This window comes from Microtus pennsylvanicus, chromosome 19, assembly GCF_037038515.1.
Source record: "Microtus pennsylvanicus isolate mMicPen1 chromosome 19, mMicPen1.hap1, whole genome shotgun sequence".
NCBI classification, from domain to species: domain Eukaryota; kingdom Metazoa; phylum Chordata; class Mammalia; order Rodentia; family Cricetidae; genus Microtus; species Microtus pennsylvanicus.
In genome coordinates, this window is record NC_134597.1 from 32,973,712 (window position 1) to 33,000,107 (window position 26,396).

General features: G+C 47.7%; 1 protein-coding gene across 10 annotated transcripts in view; it reads right to left on the minus strand.

Moving 5' to 3' along the window:
* Dennd2a (DENN domain containing 2A) overlaps positions 1-26,396 on the minus strand; it is a 99,443-nt gene that overhangs the window by 52,184 nt on the left and 20,863 nt on the right. For 6 of the 10 annotated variants that reach the window (XM_075953349.1, XM_075953350.1, XM_075953352.1 and 3 more), the window contains exons 2-3: positions 14,569-14,670; positions 10,461-11,573 (exon numbers count right to left, since the gene is read on the minus strand). In XM_075953349.1, coding sequence (XP_075809464.1) covers positions 10,461-11,573; positions 14,569-14,642 — 1,187 coding nt within the window. In that variant the 5' untranslated portion in view covers positions 14,643-14,670. The remainder of the gene's footprint in view (positions 1-10,460; positions 11,574-14,568; positions 14,671-26,396) is intronic. The other 4 variants (XM_075953351.1, XM_075953357.1, XM_075953358.1 and 1 more) reach the window with 1 other exon arrangement.

Here is a 26,396-nt window from a genome sequence, read left to right on the forward strand (position 1 = left end):
AACTCTAAGGAGCTCATCCTGGTCTCCTTTTCTTGGGTGAGAACGGCCCGGCCACAACACAGGTAAGAGAAACCTGTTCAAATGAATGATTGGTCCACTGTACGAACAACTTTGAACTTGAGAAAGGTTTTAGCATCTTTCTGTAGTAACTTGGAGGGGAAGGGTATTTCAAAGGCCAATGGATGATAAACACAACTGATCAGGTCTCCAGGTAAACACGCCCAGCACTCAGGCACCACACCACCCACAGGTGTGCTAAATGCCTTCTGGGGGTCACACTGTGCTCCGCACCAGTGAAGCCTTACAGTTGGAGAGAATGTGACCCCCTATAACTTCCTTGCTTCCCAGGTCCTCCAATGACCACATTGCAGCTGGCTTTAGAGATGTGACCCTGATCTCACTATTGCAATGAACTCCCTTGTAGCCCGGGCTTGGTCCAATATACTGTGGAGTTGAGGGTGGCCTTGAACTTCTGCTTCTTTTGCCTCTGCCTCCCAAGTGCTGGGATTACTACTGTGAAGATCATGCCTGCTCTATGTGGTGCTAGGGACTAAACCCAGGCCTTCATGGTACTAGGTGAGCAACGAAGACATCCCCAGTACGCCGCATCCATCTCCAGTGAATTTCTTCTTCTATTTCTCTCTTTCCTAGTTCCTTTCTTTCTTTTCTAGCCCTCCCTCCATGGGAGTCTAATACCAGTACTCAGGAGGCTAAGGCAGGGGATCTCAAGTTTGAGATCAGCCTGGAGAATATCATGAAATTGTCTCAAAAAACATTTTTAAAAAATCACGACCAATGTCCAATTACTGTGTGAGGATTACTAATGACTTTTCCATACTTTTGTAAATGAAATGCTAATTTAAGACAGAGGGCAAGAACCTCAAAATTAACATGTCTCAAAAGAGGTTCCTCTCTTAGAGCTGACCCCTGGAAAGCCAACCAGATGTTTATGCCTGAAGCTGCAGGCACTCTGCTGAGCCCCTTGTCCCGGCCCACCTACACCTAACCAACTAACCGCATTCTACCTCCCCAGCCACTGGAAACTGATCACTTCCTCCAGGGCCCCCACTGGAATTACATCACAACCTGACCACGACACCCACTCTGTCGCCAAGGGGAACCCTAACAGATGCAAACCCGATGACTGCCCCCTTCAAAGCTGTGCCATGTTTCTTCCCGGGGCTCTTTTGTCTCTAGAGCTCTAGGACTGGTTACATTAGACCGCACGGCCTCCTCGTCCATCCTTGTGGACCCTATCCCACGCTGTCCAGACCCCCGGCCTTCAGTTCCTCCAGCACGAAGAAACCTCTATCTATCTGCTCCTTCACTGACCTTCCATCTGCCACCCCCTCCCACCAAGCATCTACACATCTCTTCCTCTCAAGGCCACCCTGTGCTCTAGCAGGCTGGGTTCACCTGCTGAACATTCCCACAGCACCTATGCTTCCTGGGAGCACGTGGCTCGTGGCTCTCGAGTCAGCGCGGAGCCTCACCCAGCAGCTGTCTCCTCCTGCTGTCAGTCCGGGTTCTCTAGCAGGGCAGGGTCTCTGTCAGCTTCCTCATTAATACACTCCCATATCTAACACTAAATATAGTCACAGTAGATTTGTTGGCTGGATAAGTAAATGAGTATTTGACTAATTAACTATTTGATTAATTATCTAATTGATTTTTTTTTGAAGTAGAGTACAGGCTGATCTTGTGCTCACAGCAATCCTCCTGAGGCAGGGGCTACAGGCCTGCACCACCATGCCCAGCTATCAATGAAAACAAGAAAGCTATGTTTAGTCAGATGTGGTGGCTCACATTTTTAATCTCAGCACTCTAGAGGCACCGGCAAGCAGACCTTTGTAAAGCTGAAGCCAGCCTGGTCTACATAGCAATCAGGGCTGCAGAGTACAACTCTGTCTCAAAAACACAAAACTCGCCGGGCGATGGTGGCGCACGCCTTTAATCCCAGCACTCGGGAGGCAGAGGCAGGCGGATCTCTGTGAGTTCGAGACCAGCCTGGTCTACAGAGCTAGTTCCAGGACAGGCTCCAAAGCCACAGAGAAACCCTGTCTCGAAAAACCAAAAAAAAAAAACCAAAAAAAAAAAAAAAAAAAAAACACAAAACTCCAGACATGTAAACACTTAAGGAGCAGACAGAAGGACCCAGAGTAAACACACAGCCACCACATCTTGACTAATGTGTCAAAAACATAAACTAGAAGACGGCCTCTTCAACAAACAGTGCAAGGAAAAATGAATATCTGTATCTCTTATCTGCAGAAAAATCCATCTGATTAAAGATCTTTTTTTAAAAAGTAATTTATTTATTCTTATTTTATGTGCATTGATGTTTTGCCTGCATGTATCTCTGTGTGAGGGTGTCAGATCTTGGAGTTACAGACAGTTAACAGCTGCCATGTGGGTGCTGGGAATTGAACCCAGGTCCTCTGAAGAGCGGTCAGTACTCTTAACCATAGAGCCATCTGTCCCGGTCCTATGATTAAAGATCTTAATATGAGATCCGAAACTCTGAAGTTGCTAGAGGCAAAAACCTGAAGGCCTACTAACAGTGTCCGAGACCCAGTGATCCTCATTTTCTGGTGAGAAGTAAGACAAAATAAAGGCTCTCGGAACACAGAACAACAACCAAGTCTTCTTTGTTTTCCAGCGTAGACACTGGTGAAGTAAATCTCTGTTAAACCAAGCTTCTCAAAACAATTTTACTCTCAACCTCAAACTAATTCATTCATTCCTTTTTTTTTTTTTTTGCAACAGGGTCTCATTATGTAGCCCTGGCTGTCCTAGAATACACTGTTATAGACTAGGCTGGTCTCGAACTCACAGAGATCCCCCTGCTTCTGCCCCCCAAGTGCTGAGATTACAGGCATATGCCACCAAGCCCAGTTTGACATTCTTTTTAACAGATTTACTTGGGGATCATGTGGCTCTTGTGCAGGACTTGGGCTTGGTTCCCAGCATCCACGGGTGGTTTATGACATCCGTATTTCCAGTTCCGGGGGCTCCAGGACCCTCTTTCTCATCTCCACAGGCATCTATCAGAGACAGGGTTTCTCTGTAGCTTTGGTGCCTGTCTTGGAACTAGCTCTTGTAGATCAGGCTGTCCTCGAACTCACGGAGATCCGCCTGCCTCCTGAGTGCTGGAAGACCGACATGGTGCACATACACACATGCAGGCCAAACACTCACCATAGTTTTAAAGGTTCACGTTTATCATTTTTATGTGTGTGCAGGTGCCTGCCGAGGCCACAGAGTTAGTGCATTTCCTGGAGCAGGAGTTACAGGGGACTGTGAGCCCCTGATATGGGTGCTGGGAACTGAACTTGGATCCTGCAGTGGAGCAAGAGCTCTTCTTAACCACTGAGCCTCTATCTGGCCCTCTTCTGAAGTTCTTTTTTTTTTTTTTTTTCTCGAGACAGGGTTTCTCTGTGGCTTTGGAGCCTGTCCTGGAACTAACTCTGTAAACCAGGCTGGTCTCGAACTCACAGTGATCCGCCTGCCTCTGCGGCTGCCTCTGCTCCTAAGGCCTGTGGAGGAAGCCCCAGGGAAAGCACAAGTCTATTCGGTGTTCAAAATCAGCGGAAAGGTCAAAATCAAAGTGGGTGGAGCTATTTGGTTTTATAAAGGTTTAAAAACTGTTGCACGACCAAACAGAACTTAAATGTAAAAATCTAAATTCAAGATAAAATATTTGGAGCATATATCTCTATGAATGTGAGACACATAAAAAAAAAATCACGTTAGTTTCACGGCAGCCTCAAGGCATTCCTGCAGGGTTATTAAATGTGTGCCATAAACATACATAGCCAAGCTCACATGACTGGAGGATGCTTATCTTTGGAATTTCCTGACATGTGAGGGGTTAGGCCGAGGGCTGAAGTCTTGGCAGCTAATCTCTTGGGGGTTTTAGAGAAATGGAGAAAAGCAAAGGAAGGAGGCAGGTGAGGGAAGGGAGGAGGGAAAAGGACAGAGAAAAGAGGGAAAAAAGGCATTTCCCTCAAACCAAGAATCAGCATCCCCTGGTGTGGCTCAGTTGGGTGTGCTGATTGGCCAATGAAAACACAGTGACTTCAGTCTGCAAAGCCCCCAGACTGGCTGTGTCACCCCAAACCCTCCCGGCCTCAGGATCCTTCATCATTTCTTTCTTCAGTCTTGGCTTGGCTCTCCTGACTCAGAGAAGGCAGGATGTCTGCCAAATGCAGGGTAAACCGTTTTTCTTTCTCTAGGAGATAGGACCATAACAAAGAGCATACTTTTTTTTTTTTTTTTAGGTGTAGAAAGTGAACACCTTGCCCTGCTCACCTCCATTGTAGTATTTTAAACAGAATGAGGAGCCTAAAGTCAGACTGTTGAAACGCAGCTCATGTGATCGGATCTAAACTAGCCAAGACACATTTCAGTTTTGGACTGAAACAAAGTAATTTTAGCTGCTTAAACGGAAAATGCTAGAAGGCTGAAAACAGCAGATTGTAGCAAGGAGAAAAAAGATAACAAGAATAATGATTCACCAGGTTGAGCTGTCTGTGACACAGAGGAAAGACTGCCCCAGGGAGGGAGGAGGGAAGAGGGAGGGGCATCGCTCCGGGAAGAAGGAGGTAATGAAGGCAGCCAGGCTTTGGGGCTGGGCTGGAAAGGACTTAGAACTGGAGATGGAGGCTGAGGGTATGTGGCTTAGTGGAAGAACATGAGTTTAACATGGAGAAGGCCCTGGGTTTAGTCCCTGGCACCAAAGCCAGCTCCTCCTTCACAAACTAGAACAGCTGGGGAAGCGGCTGAGCAGTTCAGAGCAGCAGCTCCTGCAGAGAACTAGAGTTCTATCCCCGGCACCCACATCAGTTATCTCCAGCTCCAAAGGATCCAACACTCTCTGACCCACATAGCACAGAGGTCAGCAGGCTATGAAGTGCATGAGACACCTTTACTATGGCTGGGTTGGTTCCATTGACTGAGAAACAAAGCCAGAGATAAAGGGAGGGAGAGTCTGGGCTAAACATGCTGGGGGGTTTGGGTGAGGCCTGGCCCTACAGATAGCATCGCTCCCAGCTTCTGGGTGGAAAGCATGCGTGCACATCCTTTCTGCCTGTGTGCTTAACATTCCTAGCGTTTCCAGTGCACAAAATAATGAAACCCTGCCTGCTAAAAGTAAAAATAAAAATTTTAAAAAGGCTCTCAGGTGATGGCGCTCGCTGCCACATCTGACGGCCCGAGTTTGGTCCTCAGAATCCGGATGGCGGAAGGAGGGAAGCTACTCCTACAGGTTGTTCTCTGACCTCCACGTGTGTTCCATGGCCTGTGCATGTGTGTGCAGACACAGACACGCTGTAAATAAAACTGAACAAACCACCCAAGTGTAGCTCCGCCTCATTTGTGGTACACTGGAACAAAAATCTTCAAATATAAGCAAACTGAATTCACTCGTTCGCTAAAACAGGAGCAGACTGGGACTTCATTCCCCACATGGCAGGATGGTGTGATCTGAAAGGGAATTCCCTCGTGGGCTCATGTGCTTGGACTTGGTCCCCAAATGGCAGTGCTGTCTGGGGAGGCTTAGCAGGTATGGCCTTGCTGGAGGAGGCGTGTCATGAGGTGGGCTTTGAGAGTCCACAGCCTCTCCCTATTCCCAGTCTGCATCTGAAAATGTGAGCTCTTGCCAGGTCGCTGTGGCGCACTGCTTTAATCCCAGCACTGGGGAGGCAGAGGCAGAGGCAGGCGGATCTCTGAGTTAGAGGACAGCCTGGTCTACAGAATGAGTTCCAGGACAGCCAAGGCTGCCAGAGAAACCCTGTCTCAAAAAAAAAAAAAAAAGCAAACAAAAGCAAAAGAAACTCTTAGTAGGTTTTATGGGCTGGAGACAGCCCCACTGGTAGACCGCTCGCCTGGCATGCAAGAGGCCCTAGGTTTGACCCTTAGAATCATGTAATGGTCCTGGTAGTACGTGCTCTCAGTACTCAGGAAACAGACAAGACGATAAAGTTCAACTTTATCATCTGCTACAGAGCAAATTCAAGGTCAGCCTGGGTTGTGGGAGACGCTGTATCAAAAAACAAAAAACAAACAACAACAACCACAAAGGCTGGTAAGATGATTCAGAGGAGAAAGGCAATTGCCACAAAGTCGGACAACCCAAGTTCAGTCCCCAGAATTCACACTGTGGAAGACGAAAACTGACTACTAAGTCTTTCCTAAGCCACGTGCCTGTGCACACTGAATTCCACTGTCCCACAAAATAACAACAAATGTAAAAAATTTAAAAGAAGCTGGATGATGGTGGCACATGCCTTTAATCCCATATCTCTGTGAGTTTGAGGCCAGCCTGGTCTACAGAATGAGTTCTAGGACAGCCAGGGCTACACAGGCAAATCCTGGCTGGAAAAACTAAAACTAAAAAATAAGTAAAACAAGAATGAAGGGGCTGGAGAAACTGTCCAGCAGCACTGGCTGCTCTTCCAGAGGACCTGGGTTCAGTTCCCAGCACTAACCTGGTGGTTCACCTATAACTCCAGTTTCAGGGGATCCAATACCGTCTTCTGGCCTCTGTAGGCAACGGGCATACATGAAGTGAACCTGACACTTTATTTATTTATAAAAATTAATAAATCTTTAAGAAATTACCTATGATACGATACTATCTTGATAACATAAGAACAGCGCAGGTAAGACAGTCTGACACTGAGCCACCGGAAGGAAGCACCACCAAAAAAGTTAAGGGTAAAATAAGGCTTGCAGAGAGAGGGGAATGGGGGTGGGGGCAGGGATTTAATTACATTAAAATTGTGACAAAGAAGCCAGGCATAGTGGTGCACGCTTTAATCCCAGCATTCGGAAGGCAGAGGCAGGTGGATCTCTGTGAGTCTGAGGCCAGCCTGGTCTAGAGTGAGTTTGAGGACAGCTAGGGATACACAGTGAGACTATATCTTGGGGGGATGCAAAACAAAATACAAAAAACAAACAAACAAACAGGAGGCTAAGAAGATTGTTCTTGCAGAGAACCTGAGTTCACCTGGCACCAGGCACGTAGGATGGCCCACACAGACTATAACCCCAGCTCCCGGGGATTCAGTGTCTCTGCCCTCCAGGGACACCGGCACTCAGGCACATGCCTCCACAGACATACATCATTCACAATAGTTTTAAAATTGCAATAAAAATATTAAGTCATGTAGGAGGAAACAATACACATAATCCTAATTTAAAGCATGTATTAGGGGTATGTGAAATATGACAGTAATAGAATATTTAGAAAAATATAATAATTATATATATAAATAATTATATATATATCCAAGCACTGTAATTTATGCTATTAATCCCAGTACTCTGGGGAGGCAGAAGCAGATGAATCTCTGTGAGTTTGAGGCCAGCCTGGTCTATATAGTGAGCTCCAGAACAACCCAGACTACATAGAGAGACCCTGTCTAAAACACACACACACACACACACACACACACACACACACACACACACACACTTTAGAATATGCAAACTGTTTTCCTCTTGAAGAGAACAGAAAAAAAAATCAGGTTATCTGCACCAAAAGCACCCTAGCTGACAAACAACACTGAGAGAATGCAGGCCACAAGTTCACTTCTGGAAACTGCCTCTCGGAGGAATTCTGGGAGGTGGGCAATGGGTCCAAAGTAATATAATCAGATTTGAGATCAAGTTTTAAAAGTAAGACTGAAGGACTTATTGCTGGGTTAGCCCTGGGTTAGTCAGGAGCACATGAGAAAGAAAATCCAAGAGAGTGACTAGCTCTTGGGTTAAGTGACTAAATAAAGGATGACGTCATGTAACAAGCCGTTTACTACGAGAGGAGATGGTTAGCGGTGGCCTGGAGTGACAACCACGTGGAGAGCCACGCAGTGCTGAACGCACACTTCTGAGAGGGAGAGGAGCTCTCAGATACACTTGCTAGTGACACGCACAGGATGGGATGAGCCCATCAGGGAAGAAGTGCAGGGAGAGGACAGAGCCCTCGGTCCGAGCCTGGCAGGCGTAGGGACAGGTTAAGATACTAGGTACTGTTCTAACAGGGACAAGGAGCAAAGGAAAGACGGGAGAGCAGTCAGGGGGAGGTCTCCTCACCTGGAAGAGCCTGACCCGGAAGCCAAATGAAGGCAGTGTTTCAAGATAGGATAATAAAATAGCTGCCCTCAATACCAAGAGACGGCATCGGAGAAGATGACAGAATATTGGCCACTGGAGTCACTGAGGCTGAGGCTGCTGGTGGCCCTGGGCAACAGTGGGCTGAGCATGAGTGGCCAAAGCCCGAGTGGAAAATGTCAAGCAAAATTCAGGGGCAGGTAAGGGAATAAAGTAGTCAGACACGGTGCTCACACCTGTGCTCTCGGCACTTGGGAGACTACGGCAGGACGACCACAGGTTCGAGGCCTGCCTGAGCTACAGCTGAGTTCTATGGCAGCTTGGCCTACAAAATAAGACCTGCAGAGAGGTCCAAGTGGTGCTCACAGACAAGCACTAGGGAAACCAGGAATGTTAAGCACATAGCTTGTCTCCTCAACAGAAAGGATGTGCACGCATGTTTCCACCCAGAAGCTGGGAGCGAGGCTCTTAATAACCAGGTGACCTTTGCTATCTGTAGGGCCAGGCCTCACCCAAACCCCCCAGCATGTTTAGCCCAGACTCTCCCTACTCATTTATCTTTGGCTTTGTTTCTCAGTCAATGGAACCAACCCAGCCATAGTAAAGGTGTCTCATGCACTTCATAGCCTGCTGACCTCTGTGCTGTGTGGGTCAGAGACCACACCAGATCCTGGGCCCTTAAGCCATAGACTCATCTTCATTGTAGAGACCACCTGTACTTCGCAGGAGAGTTTAAGCCTTAAGCTTTATAGTGCTCTCGGGATTGACATAACTGTTACCAGGAAACTTCCCCCCACCCCAAAATTGTACTCTACTTAAGTATGTCTAAAATAAACTGCGTGGGGTCAGACTCCAGAAGTTTGAATCTGCACCGGCTACTTTGTGCTGAACTGAATTTCTTTCTCAGTTCTGTGATTCATTTCTCTGCCGCCTGTAGAGCTTACAGGGCCCCTACAAAGACCTTGTCTCAACAACAGCAAACAACAAATACAGCTGGGAATGGTGGCGCACACCCTTAATCCCAGCATTTGGGAGGCAGGGGTATGTGTGAGTTCAAGACCAGACTAATCTACATTGAGAATTCCAGGACTACATACACAGACACTGTCTCAGAGAGAGAGAGAGAGAGAGAGAGAGAGAGAGAGGGAGGAGAGAGAGAGAGAGAGAGAGAGAGAGAGAGAGAGAGAGAGAGAGAGAGAGAGAATATATCCCTAAAACTCAAAGAAAACCCAAGTGGACATTGTAGTTCACCTATAGTCCCAAAACTTTGGAGGAACAGAAGGGGTCTCTGGGCCAAGCTGGGTCAATGAAAGACAAAGATTCATTCTGTCTCAAGAAATAAAGTGGAGCCGGGCGGTGGTGGCGCATGCCTTTAATCCCAGCACTTGGGAGGCAGAGGCAGGCGGATCTCTGTGAGTTCGAGACCAGCCTGGTCTACAAGAGCTAGTTCCAGGACAGGCTCCAAAACCACATAGAAACCCTGCCTCGCAAAACCAAAAAAAAAAAAAAAAAAAAAAAAAGAAATAAAGTGGAGAACAATCGAGGAAGACAAAGACACCGAATGTCTGTTCTGGCCTCCACATCCATTCTGACCACACACACACACACACACACACACACACACACACACACACACACACACACACTCTGAAAGAAAAAAGGTAAACAAGGAAGCGGATAGCTTCATAAATGTTTTCACTTAACTTTTTGTGACAATTACAAGTTCTTATCACACCCGAAAAGTAATTTTGTTGTTTTGAGACAGGACCTCACTAAGTTGCTTACGCCAGCCTAGAACTTGCTATGTTGCACAGGCTGGCTTTAAACTTACAATCCTCCTGCCTCAAACTCCTAAGAGCTGGGATTATAGGCCTGTACCACTGTGTCTGCCTGCAGAGGAAAATATTTAGAAGCAAACATTCTTTTTATCTATCTATCTATCTATCTATCTATCTATCTATCTATCTATCTATCTATCATCTATCTAGATATCTATCAATACTCTGCCTACATGTATGCCTGCACACAACACCAGAAGAGGGCACCAGATCTCATTACAGATAATTGTGAGCCACCATGTGGTTGCTGGGATTGACCTCAAGACCTCTGGAAGAGCAGTCAGCTGGCTCTTAACCACTGAGCCATCTCTCCAGCCTGCAAACTTCCTTTTGTGAGAACAAGAGCTAAACACATCAGATACCACATTTCCAGGCCGATCAACAAGCTGCCTCACCCCATGAATACTTGACTGACTCTGAGCCCCAGGTGAAGGAGACAAGTCATCTGGCTGAGACAGGGCAGCGGCAAAGGGCCACAGGCAACAGCAGAGTCCTCTGGTGAGTACCTACCTGTGGTCAGCACTGGGTCTCTGCCTCCCAGTCCACAGTCTTCTATTCACAGAAGTAGGAGGCGGGGAGGAGGGCAGCGGTGGGGGAGGGGGAGGTAAAGAGGGCAGGGGAGGCAGGTTTCTCTTCTCTTTCCTGAAGCCAATGCCTGAGCTCCCTGGACTGCTGTCCTTGTCCCCTTCTCCTGCATGTTTGAACGTTCTGCGGGGCTTGGGAAGGGGGTTGATGAAAGGCTTCAGGGGACACTGCCTGGAGCCCGGGTATACACTCTCCTGGCCTTTACACTCCTCTGAAGCCTCAGGGCCTGGCTCCTTGACCTCCAAGTGGTGGGCCCTGCGGCCAGCTGCGAAAGCACCCCCACTTCCAGGACTCTCGGGAATGTGTTGGTCCTCTTCTGCTTTGTCAGGCAGACAGTGTGGGGAATAACAAGTCCCCGGCAACTGGGGGTCCAAGCCAGCAGAGCCATCCTTCAAGGCCTTTTCCAGTCTCCTGACCTGTTTGAGCACGGAGAGGTGGTCACTCTGAAAACGCAAGTCACTGGGCTTCAGCTCGACACCTCGGCGCTGGCTGGGCTCCGGCTGCCCATCACTCTGTCTCAGGCCTGGCCACCGGTCTGCGTCCTGACACGCGGTCCTTGCTGTCCTTCCGCTGTCATTTTCCAAGCTCTCTGTTTCAAGCCTCAACCCATTCTTTGTTCTGGTGACCTCGCTGCCTCTCCGCTCTACCCCGCAGGGTGGCAAGTAGTTCTCTTGGCCCTCTGTTGGCCTGGCAGGCTCTGGAGTGGGTAGCTCCTTCTTGCCTTCCCACTTGGATATCTTGTCCTTTATGCTGAGGGGCTGGGCTCTGGCTCGGGTGGATGGCCCAGGGTTCTGGACGCTGCCAGGCTGCTTCTTCGAGGGCCTGCTGGCCTCTTTAGCACCGAGGTCTGCAGCCGGGACATTGATGATCACACTGGAGCCGAGCATATCCACTCTTGCCTCCAGCATGAGGTTGTGGGGGTTCTTTGGGGGGCTCCTTCCCAAGAGCAGTGCTGGATTAGACTCTCGAGAAGGAACAGATCTCCCAAGTGGCCGCCTTCCAAGAACTTCCCCAGCCTTTGAACCCTCTGCCTTGACCCTGTACCAGAGAGACAAACAGAAGGTGAGTGGTCCTTATGTTACTGTTCTCAGCCAGTCCTGGCCAGCAACCAGAACTCGGGTGTAATTATTACATACTAACTGCCAACCACAGCACTGAAGCTATCGGTTCTCGCTGTTGCTGCTGTTTTCCTTTTTATGTGTATGGGTGTTTGCCTGCATGTATGTCTGTTAACCGTGTGTGCCTGGTGTCCATGGAGGTCAGAAGAGGGCTTCAGATTCCCTGGATCTGGAGTTAGAGATGGTCGCGGGCAACCATGAGGGCACTGGGAACTGAACTGGCTGGTCAGTGAGCCCTTGGGAACCACCTGTGTCTTTTTCCTCCAAGGCTGGTGTCATAAATTGCCACAGGCAGCTCTTCACAGGGTCTCAGGATCTTATGCTCACACAGTAGGTTCCTTACTAACTCAGCTACTTCCCACGCTGTAGACCAGGCTGGCCTCGATCTCAGAGATGCACCCGAGAGTGCCACCACTGCCCTGCCAAATCCTTCAATTTTCACCAACTACCCTGAGCTGGGGTGTGAAGCCATGATATCTCGGGACACTCTCTGGAGCACAAATCTCACTGAAATGGCTCTCCGTGAGAGAGGGCTTGTTTTGTCTACAGCTGTTTCCCTCGCTTCTAGAATAGCCCTGGCAGAGCAGGAGGCAATGAGTATCTGTTGCCTAAGTAAATGTATGAATCGCCATGGAGAAGTAGATTTTTATACATGGCCTATAAATGTACTGTCAAATCCGGTCTCCACTGGCCAGTGGGGTTATCTGAACCTGAATCCAATGGAATGAAAGCTTCTCTCCTTTAGATGCCCTAGCTGCCAGCTAAGCACTTGCAAGCCCCATGTGGGACATGGCTCTTCAGTGGACAGACGAGGTTCTTGATGACTGCAGACAGCTCTGTCTAGAGAGCCGTGTGGAACGATGCGCCTCTAAATAGGAGGTTAGCACCATAAGGATGCTCCAAACCCTTTAGGAAGGACACATGTGAAGCACGCTTACTGAGAATAAAACGTATGTGTTTCAAAGTACAAACCATTCTTGCACAGCAGACTACAGTTAGGCATGGCGATTAGATGGGCGGGCTCAGTAAACAGACACGAAGCTAACGGGGCACATTTCCTGAGTTTATATGAATCTGACTGTATAGTGACTGAGAAACTCCAGCTAAAGTTCACAGTGAGGGATGAACAGCTAGCAGCTGCATTTGTCCTCTTACGATAACTTTCCATCCCAGAGACCAAGAGTTGTTTATATAAGACCTCTCCCTTAGTGACGTCATCGGCTCACAAATTATGCTGCTGATCTTGGTTGCACAGTATAAAGTTTAAGCTTGTGAGAACGCAAACACACTTTCCATGGCTATCAAAGCAGAAGGTCTTTTTGAAAACAACAATTAGGATCTGTAAGAGTACAAAGGAAGGGACTGGAGAGATGGCTCAAAGGTTAAGGGCACTGGCTGCTCTTCCAGAGGTCCTGAGTTCAATTCCCGGCAACCATATGGTGGCTCACAATCATCTGTAATTTGATTTGGTTCCCTCTTCTGGCATGCAGACAGAACACTGTATAAATAATAAATAATTAAATTTTTAAAAAAAGAGTACAAAGGAAAATAGTATTTATTTGATTTTTACTTTATGTGTGTTTTGCCGCATATATGTATGTGTCACATGTATGCCTGGTGTACATGGGGGCCAGAAGAGGGCACTGCACCCCTCAGAACCGGAATTACAGATGGTTGTGAGCTGCCCTGTGGGTGTTGGGAGCTGAACCTGGGTCTTCTGTAAGAGTTTTAAGAACTCTTAACCTCTAAGCTATCTCTCCATCCCTGAAAAAAAATAATTGTTCTAATTGTCCTCAAGACAGTGGCATGAACCTCATTTCTAGGCAGCATCACAGTCCATTGCTGTTTTCCTAAGAACTGAAAAGGCAGAACTTACAGCTTCTTTTCTCATGGCAAGATGGAAGCAGAGGACAGATGCGTGAAACATGACCATGCGGATTAGTGCGAGCTGCCGACAGTACAGATCGCCACAAACCACTCAGTCATGTACGGCACCAGACAACACTGGTAATAGATAAACACATGCGCTTTGGAGGCACAAGGGCTTGGGTTTGAGTTCTCACTATGTTTTTATTTCTCACTGTAGAGACTGAACCCAGGGATCTGAGAATGTGGGGTGGGCTCTACCACCAAGCTATATCCATAGTCCTGTTTTCTTTTTCTTCTACAGGTAGCAATACTATCTCCCTTCTTTAGACTGGAGCTTTCTGAGTATAGAAGCCAAACTGGTTGTTGTTTGTTCCTGGTATAAGGTAGGTTTTCAATACATAATGTTTGATAAGTTAGTAGATTAATAAATATATTATGCCCAAGGTATTCAACTGGTGGCAACTGTGACCACTGCAGTATTCCTTTAAGATCCCAAACACCTGGAATGACTGAACAGTACCGAAGAAGAGAGACTGGCTTGTCAGAAAAACATGCTATATTTACTGAGGTCAAGCAAGAGGGCTAACGGATGGAGACACTGCAGACAGTGTCTTCTCCACAGACTCTTGTCACCCACGGGTATCTGGAGCATCTGGGCCACAGAGCTGTGATAAGTTTAGCGATAATAGAACATGGGAAGGGTGGACTACGTGGACAGCTAAGGCTGCAAAGCTGCAGGTTCAGAGATGAGGGAGAAACCCGTGAGTCTATTAGCTAGAAAAATACACCCTGGCTTGGAAGGCAACGCTCCCTCAGGCACTGGGAGAGTCACAACACCCCCTCAGCAATACCCAGACACTCTCAACCACTTCCGCTCACCCGTCTCTAATGAAGGCAGTTCAAGGAGAAGCTCAGGAGAGGGATACCCCTTAGTCAAGGAAGGGGGTGAAAAACTATTTGGTTCCTACATTCTTAGGGAGGAAGGAAAGAGACCGAGCTTGCTCATCCTCCACACTTTCAGGGTACATGCAAACGGAGGCTCTTACTTGTGGGCCAATCTGTAGCTCAGAGTTCCAGTCCAGCTGTGGCTGCCTGTGGCCTGCCTGCACACTGTCACCATGTCAGCATCGAGAGAGGCTCCAGGTGGCCTAGAGGAACAGGGACACACACTCAGCGAGACACATGGGCCACTTCCCTCAGAAGGAAGCAGGTATTACCACCCCGCTCCACAGTGTTTTATATCTCTAGGAGATTCTGCCCAGAATTGGAGGTGGCAAGAAGATACCGTTCAGAAACCCTGTCCCAGGAGGATGATGTCATATGATCCCCTCAGGCTTTCAACGTTTCTACCCTTTCTTCGAGGCTAATAACCTGCCAGGCAACAGTGTGGATATTCAATGTCCTGGCTTAGGACTTCCCCAAAGAAATTAAAGGGCTGTGTTCCAAGACATGCTTATAGATGTTAGGTACCAGGAGGGAAAGGCCAGAGACATAAATAAATACACGTGGTGGTTTGAATGAGAACAACTCCCATTAGCTGCACGTTTACTCCCAGCTGGTGGACTGTTCAGAAGGATCAGGAGGTGTCTCCTTGTCAGAGGCTGAGTTGCTACAGTGGACTGTAAGGTTTCAAAGCCCAAGCCAGGCTCAGTCTCTCTCTGGCTGTGCCTGGGGACTGGGATGTAAATTCTCAGCTCCTGTTCTAGCGCTGTTCATGTCACCACACGCCTGCCACGATGATTGTGAACTAAGCTTCTGAAATTGTAAGCAAGGCCCCAAATAAATGCTTTCCTTTATAAGAGCTGGTCACAGCCAAGCGGTGGTACTTGGGAGGCAGAGCCAGGCGAAGCTCTGGGAGTTAGAGGCCAGCCTGGTCTACAGAGTGAGTTCCAGGACAGCTGGGGTGTGTGCGTGTGTGACACAGTGCAACTCTGTCTCGAAAAACCAAAAAAAGACTTGATCATGGTGTCTCTTTACAGACAAGACAATAAATAAGCAAATTTAATTAATTTTAACATAAAAATATGTGAAATACAGTACCCATGGACCACACATTATAAAGAGGAAGACAGGCATGCATGGTCAGGTGAGATGGCTCTGGTGACCTGAGTCAGTCTCTGGAGCCCAGAGGCAGAAGGAAGAGCAAACTCCTACAAGCTGTCCTCTGACCTCTACGTGAGCACGCATGCACACACAAATAAACAGATGTCTACAAAATTGTTTTTAAGAGGAAGAAGGCAGGGAGGGACCCATGAGCTGAACAATGCCTGGAGCTGCCAAAGCCACCAAACTTGGTGTTTGGGGAGGGCTGGAGCCTCGGCCGCCCAGGAGTCTAGCTATCACTTTACAGCAAGCCAGCACCATATATTCTGGAGTAAATCTGTGGTGTAACTGAGCCCAGTTCTCCAGTGAAGCCAGGCGCTTGCCCCTACCCATCCCATGGTGGAGGGGAGCCCTGAAAGGCCTTTCGGGGACAGGAAGGAACTCATTGTCCCTCTCACAACACTCACACAGCTGAAGCTTTTGGAGCCTCTCCATGTGGCTGGGCCCACAGACACTGCCTTTCTGTCCTCGTTTGGCAGATAGCCACATGGAGCATGGGGGAGGGGAGAGCAGTCACGCTTCACCCCGTCATCACCCCCCCCCCCCCCGCCCTCTACAGCCTGCACTCTGGCTCCACAGACCAAACCCCCACCATGCAACCTTGCTCCACGGGAGCCAGACAGTTCTCCGTCTTTTTTCTTTCAGGCTCGTGCCAAGCTGTGTGCAGGATGCTCTAGAGGATGCCAAGTTGAGTGAGGCTGTCTCCATCCCTGAGAAGCACACCAGGACGGCGCCTGGGCTGCACTCGGCCCCTGCATAGCTCTCCACACAAAGGAAGCAGAGTCACCAACACCCTCCTATGGGGTGCTCCCAGGTAGCTTTAGTCTCAAACAGGCGACACTAAGTGAGCTCACTTCCCATCCTAGTCCTAAAATCCCGGGCTCAGGGGACCAGCAGATGGCATATTCTGGAGCCATAGTAGGCTGGAAGTGGAGAGGTAGAGAAGACAGGCGAAGCCTCATTCACAGATATGGACTATGCTGCTCTCATTCGTTGTTTTTGTTCTCCTTTTTTTTTTAAATCCCTGATGATTAAAATAGGCTGCCTAGATGTCTCCGTGGGTGAAGGTACTCACTGCCAAGCCTGACAATCTGAATTTGATCACCAGAATCCACGTGGTAAGAGAAAACTGACTCACACAGTCTCCTCCCCTTACCTCTACAGTCATGCTATGGTGCGCGCGCGCGTGCACACACACACGCATACACACACGTTCTTAAAAAAGAATCCAGGCTGGAGAGACGGCTCAGTGGCTTCCTTTAGGAGGGACTGCAGTCCCAAACAGCCGCATCAGGAGGCTCACAACCACTATAACTTCAGCTCCGTGGATTTGACTTCCCTCTGGTCTCCACTGTCACCTGCACACACATGGCTTATACTTGCACATAGACAGGGTTTCTTTGTGTAGCCCAAGCTGTCCTGGAACTCACTCTGTGGACCAGGCTGGCCTCAAACTCAGAGATCCTCCTGCCTCTGCCTCCCAAACCTTAGGACTAAAGGTGTGCGTCACTACTACCTGGTCACATAAAAACAATCTGAAAAATTAAAATAATTAATAAGATGACAAGTCTAGCCTTATTTAGGGGCTTCACTGTCACTCTGTAACTCTGGGAGGCAGTCTGCTCCCCTAGTGTGCTGTCCTGGGGGTCTCACCCAGTAAACCTGGGGACATCTCTGATGCACCAAAACCAACTGCCTGTGGGCTGGCCTGCAATCTAATATGATAAATAATAGTATTTAGATGATTTTCACACAAGTGAGGACTCATTTCCCCTTGGGCAATTTGGCCTTGTGATTCAGACTGCTGACCAAGAGATATAATGAAAGAATATTAATAACACATTTCCTCACCCAACTGTTTCCTATAAAAGCAGAGCTTCCTACTAACCAGATGGGCTTAATTAGTACTATTTTTGTTTTCTGAAACAGGGTGTGTGTGCGCATATGTGTGCACATATATATATGTATGTGTGTGCATGTGTGTGTATGTACATGTATGTGTTTGTGAGGCTGACTTAGAATTTATGGCAATTCTGCCTCAGACTGGCATTATAGAACTACACCACCATCTCCAGCTATTAAAAAATTTAATAGCCCTAAAACGGTCTATACAAATTTGAAGCAAGAAGATAGATACATGAGAGTTCATACAATTTTTTAAAGATTTCATTTACTTTGATATGTTTGGGTGTTTTGCCTGCAGGTATGTCTGTGTCCCGTGTGTGTCTGGCGCCTACAGAGGTGAGAAGGGAGTTGGGGAGACCCTCTCTGGGGACCACACTGTGCCCTCTGTCAGGGCCAGTGCCTTGCTGCCAACACCTCTCCCGCCACTGCTGCACTTCCAAAGCTTTCTTTCTCAGCAGGGCGGTCGTGGCGCTCGCGGGGCAGAGGCAAGGGGATCTCTGTGAGTTCGAGGCCAGCCTGGTCTACAGAGTGAGTTCTGGGACAGGCTCCGAAGCTACAGAGAAACCCTGTCTCAAAAAAAAAAAAAAAAGCATTCTTTTTTTCAATCCCTTTAAACATACCCACTAAAGCTTACAGTCCAGTTAAACCCCCCCCAAATACCAGTAAAGGGAACAGTCCTCCATTCTCCTCCATTGCTGGTGGAGTGCGAACTGGCTTTGGATTTCAGTATGGTGATTTCTCAGAAAAATTAGGAAACAACCTTCTTCAAGACCCAGCAATACCACTTTTGGGTATATATCCAAAGCATGCTCACAAGAACACATGCTCAACTATGTTCATAGCAGCATTATTTATCATAGCAGCCATAACCTGGAAACAACCTAAATGCCCCCTGACCGAAGAATGGATAAGGAAAATGTGGTACATTTACACAATGGAGTACTACACAGCAGAAAAAAAATAACATCTTGAAATTTGCAGGCAAATGAATGGATCTAGAGAACATAATTTTGAGTGAGGTAATCCAGAACAAGAAAGATAAATATCATATGTACTCTCACTCATAAGTGGTTTTTAAACGTAAAGAAAACCAGCCTACAATCCACAATCCCAGAGAACCTAGACAACAATGAGGACCCTAAGAGAGACATACATGGATCTAATCTACATGGGAAGTAGAAAAAGACAAGATCTCCTGAGTAAATTGGCTGGGAGCATGGGGACCATGGGAGAGGGTTGAAGGAGAGGGGAAAAGAAGGGAGAAATGTAGAGCTCAATAAAAATCAACTAAAAAAAGGGGGGGGGAAATCCCTCCCCACATACTAGCTTTCTCTTTGTAAGGGGAAAGCAATTAATTATAAAACAATGCCTCTCTGGCAAAGGCTCAAGAAAGAACACAAAGCTTTTTTTTTTTTTTTTTGGAAGAAGGAGCCTGCAGCCTGTACTTTCAGAGGAGGGGAGCCTTCGGGGCCTGGGCCCAGGGCACTGTCCTTGTAGCTCAGCCCCGCGTGACTTTCTGCCTCTGTCCTCCTCAGTGACTAGGGAAGCGGATCTGCTCGGGCATTAATTATTTATTTATGACTTGAATAAGTTGCTTTTGAATTTCATCATTGAGCATATTAGTTTTTTTAAGATATATTTTATTTTTACCTTTGTGCATGTGTGTGTGTCTGTGTGTGGGTATGTGTACATGCATGCTGGTGCCCACAGAGGCCGGAAGCATTCAATTCCCGAAGCTGGAACTACAGGTGGCTGTGAGATGTCTCAAGAGCCCTGGCTGCTCTTCTAGAGGACCGGGTTTCGATTCCCAGCACCTGTAAGATGGCTTACGACCATCTGTCCTCCAGATGAATTCCTTGTCGGCTTCTGTGGTTGCCAGGCATGAGGGTGTTCCACAGAAATACATACGGGTAAAACACCCATACTCATGAGGTAAAATAATTAAAAATATAATCAATAAAGGATGCTTACTTCAGTGGGAATAAAGGAAAACAGGTGCATCTTCTGATCTTAAGTTGGCATATTATTTCCGTGGCACAATATCGATATAACTTGATTTCTAAAATGGTCATACTTGGGCTGGCTGGATGGCTAAGCGGTTAATGCTAGACTTTTATTTTTGACACAGGGCTTCTTAATGCTAGGATTTACAGAGTAAATTTATTACTTATTAGTATTTTCACATATGGAAGAAGATGGGGGAATCTGCACCCCAGGATACTCCTAGAGTGGCTGTGCACTGCCTCACAAGGACCTGGGGTAACACATGACAATCTCTCTGTATAAGAAGTTCCCCATACAACCATGGCTCAGAGATGTTTGGGGAGAAAGAGCTGCATCTGTCTGTATTAAATGTACATGTTCTTAAAAATTAAATTTACCTTTTGTGTGTGTGTAGCACCGCAGTTATGTGGAGATCAGAGGACTGGTCTTCTTCTACCATGTGGGTTCAGGGGATCGAATTAAGGTCACTCACTAGGCCTCGTTTTGTTTCTGAGACAGGAAAAGTTTATCTCAAACGTCTATCCTCCTGCCTGCACCTCTCCACCCACTGCAAGAGCTGTCCATTGATCTTGAACTGTAATCTATTAATAAGGCTTAGTTTGAGGCAAAACAAGTCTTTTTTCTCCTTAAATACTTATCCTCAGAGGTATTTGCTATTGTAATGATTGTTCTGTCTCTTTAAGAGACAAGCCACGCCCCACCCCCCTTGGCTGAGGCAGGCTGATCTTCAGCTTCCAGCCTGAGATCCCTCTCTTTTCTGCCTTACTCTCGGAGAGGCAGCTTCTGCCTGTCTCCCCACTTCTCTCCTTCACCTACTTTTGTCTCTCTCTCCTCTCTCCTCTCTCTCTGCTCTTCTCCTCTTCTCCCTTCTCCTTCCATAATCCCTTGAATAAATATCCAACCTCACTCTGCATGGCATGCCTATCCATGTCTCTGTCTCTTGCCCCCCTGCCACGCATCTCCTTGCCTGGGACCAGCCACCGCTCGGGGACCAGCAGCCATCTCTGCTGCCTACTGCCTGGGACTGGCTGCTCTCAGGGCCTGCTGCCTGCCACCACATGGCCCCGCTACCATCGCTTGGGGATCCTGCAGCATTTTTAATTTTTCCATTACAGCTATAGCAATGGAGGGTCGCAGATCCCCATGCTGGCTTCAATATCAAGGCTCCTTTCAGGTCAGGAGTATAAGCCCAGCCACATCAACACTGCTCATGGCTATGAATGCTCAGTCACTGACAAGATTTTCTTTCAGCCATCTAATTGGTACTTTCCTAACTGACACCTGCTGGTCTGACGTGTGATGATGCCCTGAGAGCTATGGCTAGCCTGGCCTGAGAATGCAAAATGGACCACACTTGGTGCTGATGAGGCCACAGCAAGTCAAGATGTTGCCTTCTCTCTCTCCCGAGTGCAGGGAGGGGTTCTCTCACATCTGCAGAACATGCTTACATACAGAGATGTATTTGGTCACGTTAGGAACATGGGAAGGCATTTTTCTCTTGATGACATTTGGAAACCACGGTTCATTCACCTCTTCCATTGGCACCGTGGAAATGTGCCCATGTTTCCTTCAGGCTCACTATTCTACGAGAAGAGTAGTAGAAAGTAGATGTGTTCTTCCGCCGGCTCCTTGCATAGGAACACTGAATTACAGGGTGAGGAGATTTATGAGCTCAGTCACCCTCCCTCAAGGTCCCTAACTACTAGTGCTGTCGCTGATGAAGTCCGTGCATGTCATAATCAATGAAGTAGAAGCTACGGAGCTGAAGGCTGGCGGCACATCTGGTAATTCCAGAATCTGTGAGGTGGAGGCGGGAAAATCAGGAAGCAAAGGACTGTCTCAGCTATCTAATGGCTTCGATGCTAACCTGGGCCATATAAGATCTCATATAAACAATACAATTAAAAAATAGGAACTATGGAACATATTAAAATGTGACTTCATAGTCTTAATTCAGATTCCTATTTGTGTGTGCTGGGGATTGAAACCAGGGACTGACATACATTGAGGATACGCTCCATGCTGAGCTTTATCCCCAACTTCCATTTTGTTTGCTTTCAAATAAAGAGTAGTGCAGGGCTGGAGAGATGGCTCAGTGTTAAGAGCCCTGGCTGCTCTTCCAGAGGACCTGGGTTTGGTTCCCAGCACCCACACGGAGGCTCACAGCTGTCTGTAACTTCAGCCTAGGGGACCCGATGCCCTCCTCTGGCCTCCAAGAGCCCTGGGCACACACGTGGTGCACAGACGCACCCATGCACATAACCAAGAGCCCTGGGCACACACGTGGTGCACAGCCGCACCCATGCACATAGCCATGTTTCATTCTCCTCTCTCATTAGCAATGTCATCAGACAAAACACCCGTGCACAGAAAATAAGACGCACATAGAATTTTTAAATAAAAGATATACTTCCTCTTGTTTCTTTTGTATACTGTAGGTTACCAAACTTTTTAGATTTAAGTTATAACTTTGTTAAATTGCTCAATATTTAAATTGTTCTTGCCTTTACGTCCTGAGTGCTGGGATGAAAGGTGTGCGCCACCATACACAGCTGATTTGCAAATTTTACATGTGTGCTGTTTGAGTAGCGTGAGGACATCTCATGCTGCCCTGCTCCATCCAACCAGGTGGGAGTCACTCCTTGTCCAGCAGTGCATGCTGTGTTGGAGTGGACATGCTGGTTGCAAAGACAGCATGGGTCACGATACCACAGCGCATGTGGTCAAGCCCTTGAAGAGCAGCTAATACTACACAAGGCCCACATCACTCACCTCTCGGCACACAGGCCCTGCACCCTCGCTGTCATCACTACAAGGATGAGCACGATCAGCAAGACATTCTGAGACTTAGTTTACATACCTTTATTCCCATGATGATTACGTTGTCCTGGTTGATTGCACTATTACTAAATGTTCCTACTTTACTAGTTATTATTGTTAACCTCGTCCCAAAGGACCTTTTTTGTATCACACTGAGTTTTGCAACACTTATTCATTAAGAGTTGGAGAAACCAGGCTGTGGTGGCGCATGCCTTTAACTCCAGCAGTCAGGAGGCAGAGGCAGGCGGATCTCTGTGAGTTTGGGGCTACACAGTGAAATCTTATCTCAGAGGGGTGGGTGATGAGAACAGCTCAGTTCAGGTTCAGGTCCCAGCATCCATGATGAACAGTTCAGAGACACCTCAAGGTCCCTCCTCAAGCTAGAGTTGCAGGTACATCTCCACACATGTGTGTGCATACATCTCACACACACACACACATACACACACACACTCACTTTCTCTTCTCCTAAGAAGCGTGTTCAGGTGTTCAAACGCTCTATCAGAGGTTCCAAGAAAACAGGTAAAAACAGGTGCCATCCCGCCACCACACCACCAGATGCCCTGGGTGATCATGGATATAATGAAAGGAACCAGTTCACTGAGGTCAGCACGCCCAGCAACTCCATCCCCATCATATCTGCTACCTCCCATCAGGCCTTTTTCTGGGGATACTGAACACTTGAAGATTTATGCCAAATGCAAACAGAGCTAGGAGAACAGCAAACAAACAAACAAAGCAAAAGACAATGGGGCTTGGTGCCAAGCACTACCTTAGTTGTCTGTCTGGGGCTGAGACCCGGGATGGAAGAGAGGTTCCTCTGTCCATGCCAGCATGCCTGTGGAGCCCAGTGCCAACTGATCCCTCTACCACACAAGTGCTGACCTACAGCTCAGGGATCAGAGCAGAAGAGGGGCCGGAAAGACCGAGAGCCACAGGAACAGGCTTGCTGTGAGATTTTATCCCCCACAAATGTTAGAGAAGCCCTGTACATGAGATCTCACTGACATGGCTGCCTGAACAAGGACACCACCAAGACAGACTTTTTAATGGGCTACTGGACACCTGAGCAGCGCAATGGAATAGGGGTTCGCTGCAATCACCCTGGGGTTGGGGCTGTCAGCTGATGGTAGAACACACACTTAGCACTCATGAGGCCTTGGCTTTAACCTCCAGCACCAAGAGAAAAGGGAATTCTATAAAACTGGATGCTCCTTCAGCCCTGGGCAACTTTGGAGGGTAGCCTAGTCTTCCCAGTCAGAAATCTGCAGCAGGAGGCAAGAACTAGTTTCAGCACAGAGCCTCAGCTGGGGCTTGGCTGTAGCCTCTGAAGGACCAGAAGTCCATGCACTTTGAGATGTAGCCATTGGCCTCAGAGCGCACGCCTTTAGTCCCAGCATTTGGGAGGCAGAGGCAGGCGGATCTCTGTGAGTTCACGGCCAGCCTGGTCTAGTACCAGGACAGGCTCCAAGCTACAGAAAAACTCTGTTTCAAAAAAACAAAAAAACAAAACAAAACAAACAAACGAACAAAAAAATGAGGTCAAGGGGCTGGAGAGATGGCTTCTTGGTTAAGAGCACTGACTGCTCTTCCAGAGGTCCTGGGTTCAATTCCCAGCACTGACATGGCAGCTCACAACTGTCTATAACTCTAGTTTCAGGGCTTCAGATGTGCTTGCAGGCAAAAACCAATTACTATTAAGTAAAAATAAATTAATTAAATAAATAAAAACAAGGTCAAGGGTCAGAGATTTGCCCATTATCAATCAAAATCGCCATGTTTAATAAAAGGACTGGGCGTCCTGTCAGAACTCCCTAGTTCAAATTTCACCCTTCAAGCCTTGACATCTGCTCCTTACACATCTGAAACAAGATGGGACCGTCATCTCTCTAAGGCCTGATCAAGATTCTCAGCTCTGCCAGGACCCCTGGTGACAGTAACCTCGGAAACCCCATAGGTCAGACTCTTTGGGGCAGCTTGACCTGCTTCTAAGGGCAACAAGCAGGAAATAGCTTTCATTCATAACCTTCTGGGACGGTTAGGGTAAGCAGATTAACAGTTACAGCCCGCCAGGCACGTCTCTAAGCACAAACATAATAAATAACAGAAATAATGAATGCCTGGAAAAACAAGAAACCTATGCCTTTATATATTCTATAAGAATATTCAGAATGGCGTTCTGTGTAATGCCCAAAAAGCTAAATAAATAAATAATAAAAATAACATTGAACAAATAACACTGAATGACCATCAGTTGATAAATGGATAAATAATGTGATATATCCATATAATGGAATATTGCTCAGCCATAAAAGGACTGACAAACAGATGCATGCTACAACATGGATGAACCCGGAAAATATGCTAAGTAACTGAATCCAGTCAAAAATTCCACATACTGGGGCTGGAGAGGTGGCTCAGCAGTTACAAACACATACTATTATTGGAGAGGACCCCTGAATTTGGTTCACAGAACCCAGGAAGGGTGGCTAACAACCACCTAACTCCAACACCAGGAAGATCAATGTCTCTGGCCTATGTGAGCATCAGCACCCACAAGAACATGCCCACACATAGACACAAATACATATACATAATTCAAAATAAAATAAATGTGCAAGGAATCACCTGTAGATCCTGCCCTACCTTAAATCACTCATCTCAAGGCCGCTGGCAGCCCTTTTTAAGCCAGGGACTCACCATCCCTGCCCCACACCTGGTCAAGGCTAATTGGTTCTTAGGGAGACTTGTGTTTGGCCAATCAGATTCCACTTTAGGGAAGCTGTTGTGAGGCAGCTGTCTCCCTCCCCGTAGGCTAACGAAGACAGAGCCTAGCTGTGTGGGAAAGGAACGAGGGCAGCAGAGTGGCTGTGGACCTCCTGGTTACACACACACACACACACACACACACTAGTTCCTGGCTCATCACCGCAGCTGAGCGCTCTCTCTCTCTCTCTCTCTCTCTCTCTCTCTCTCTCTCTCTCTCTCTCACACACACACACACACACACACACACACACACACACACACACACACACACACACACACACACGTTCCTGGCTCATCATCGCAGCTGAGCGCTCTCTCTCTCTCTCTCTCTCTCTCTCTCTCTCTCTCTCCCTCTCTCTCTCACATACACACACACACACACACACACACACACACACACACACACACACACACACACACACCCTAGTTCTTGGCTCATCACCACAGCTGAGCACTCTCGGTGGCCACTAAAGAAACCCAAGCCCTACCACCTTTCCTCCAGCCCCTGCAGAGCGGATTGGGTGTGATCTGATTGCCTTCAGCACTAACACCGGAAAATCACTTCCAGGAAGTCCCTTTTCCTTGGTGAGCTAGATTTCTCAGCACACTGGAGGACTGGGAGTGTCTGCAGTCCTGGGAAGCCAGCTGCACAAGACCTCAGGCTTTCTGAAGACCCAGGAAGGAATTAAACTGTTAAACGGGAGGATGGGCAGAGCCCCTGGACAAAGTGAAGGAAGTCACTGTCTCGGGAGCTGTGTATAATTTCTGTCAGTTGTAATACCACCCCACCCCCAACACCAGCAGCCTACCACTCCCCCATCAAAAATAAATAAAAAAAAACCCACTATCCTGAGATAGTGTGATGAATGGCCACTATAAATGACCAGATAATAGTCACCCTTGACTTCCTCAATTCTTGTCTTTGAACTTGCATTAGGAGACAGCAGATTGCATGCCGCGGCCAGCCCCCCAACTGGCAGGGACACACGTGAATGAGGAGCATTCACGAGAGGCTACAGAGTCAGGACCAGAAGCCAGAGCTGCCGGGAGGGAGAGGGTGCCCAAATTTTTTCCCACTTTTCCCATCCTTCTATTTATGGAGTCATTGGCTCCAGGAAGTGCGGAGCCCCTTCTCCCAGGACCCTGTTGGGAGTGACGCCTACACTGGCTGACCCAGCCTGCCACATCCTCTTGCTGGCCTCAGCAGCTCTCTCATCGTGACCCACAGGGTCACTGGGAACCCAGCCTGTAAATGACTGTGCTCCTAAAGAGT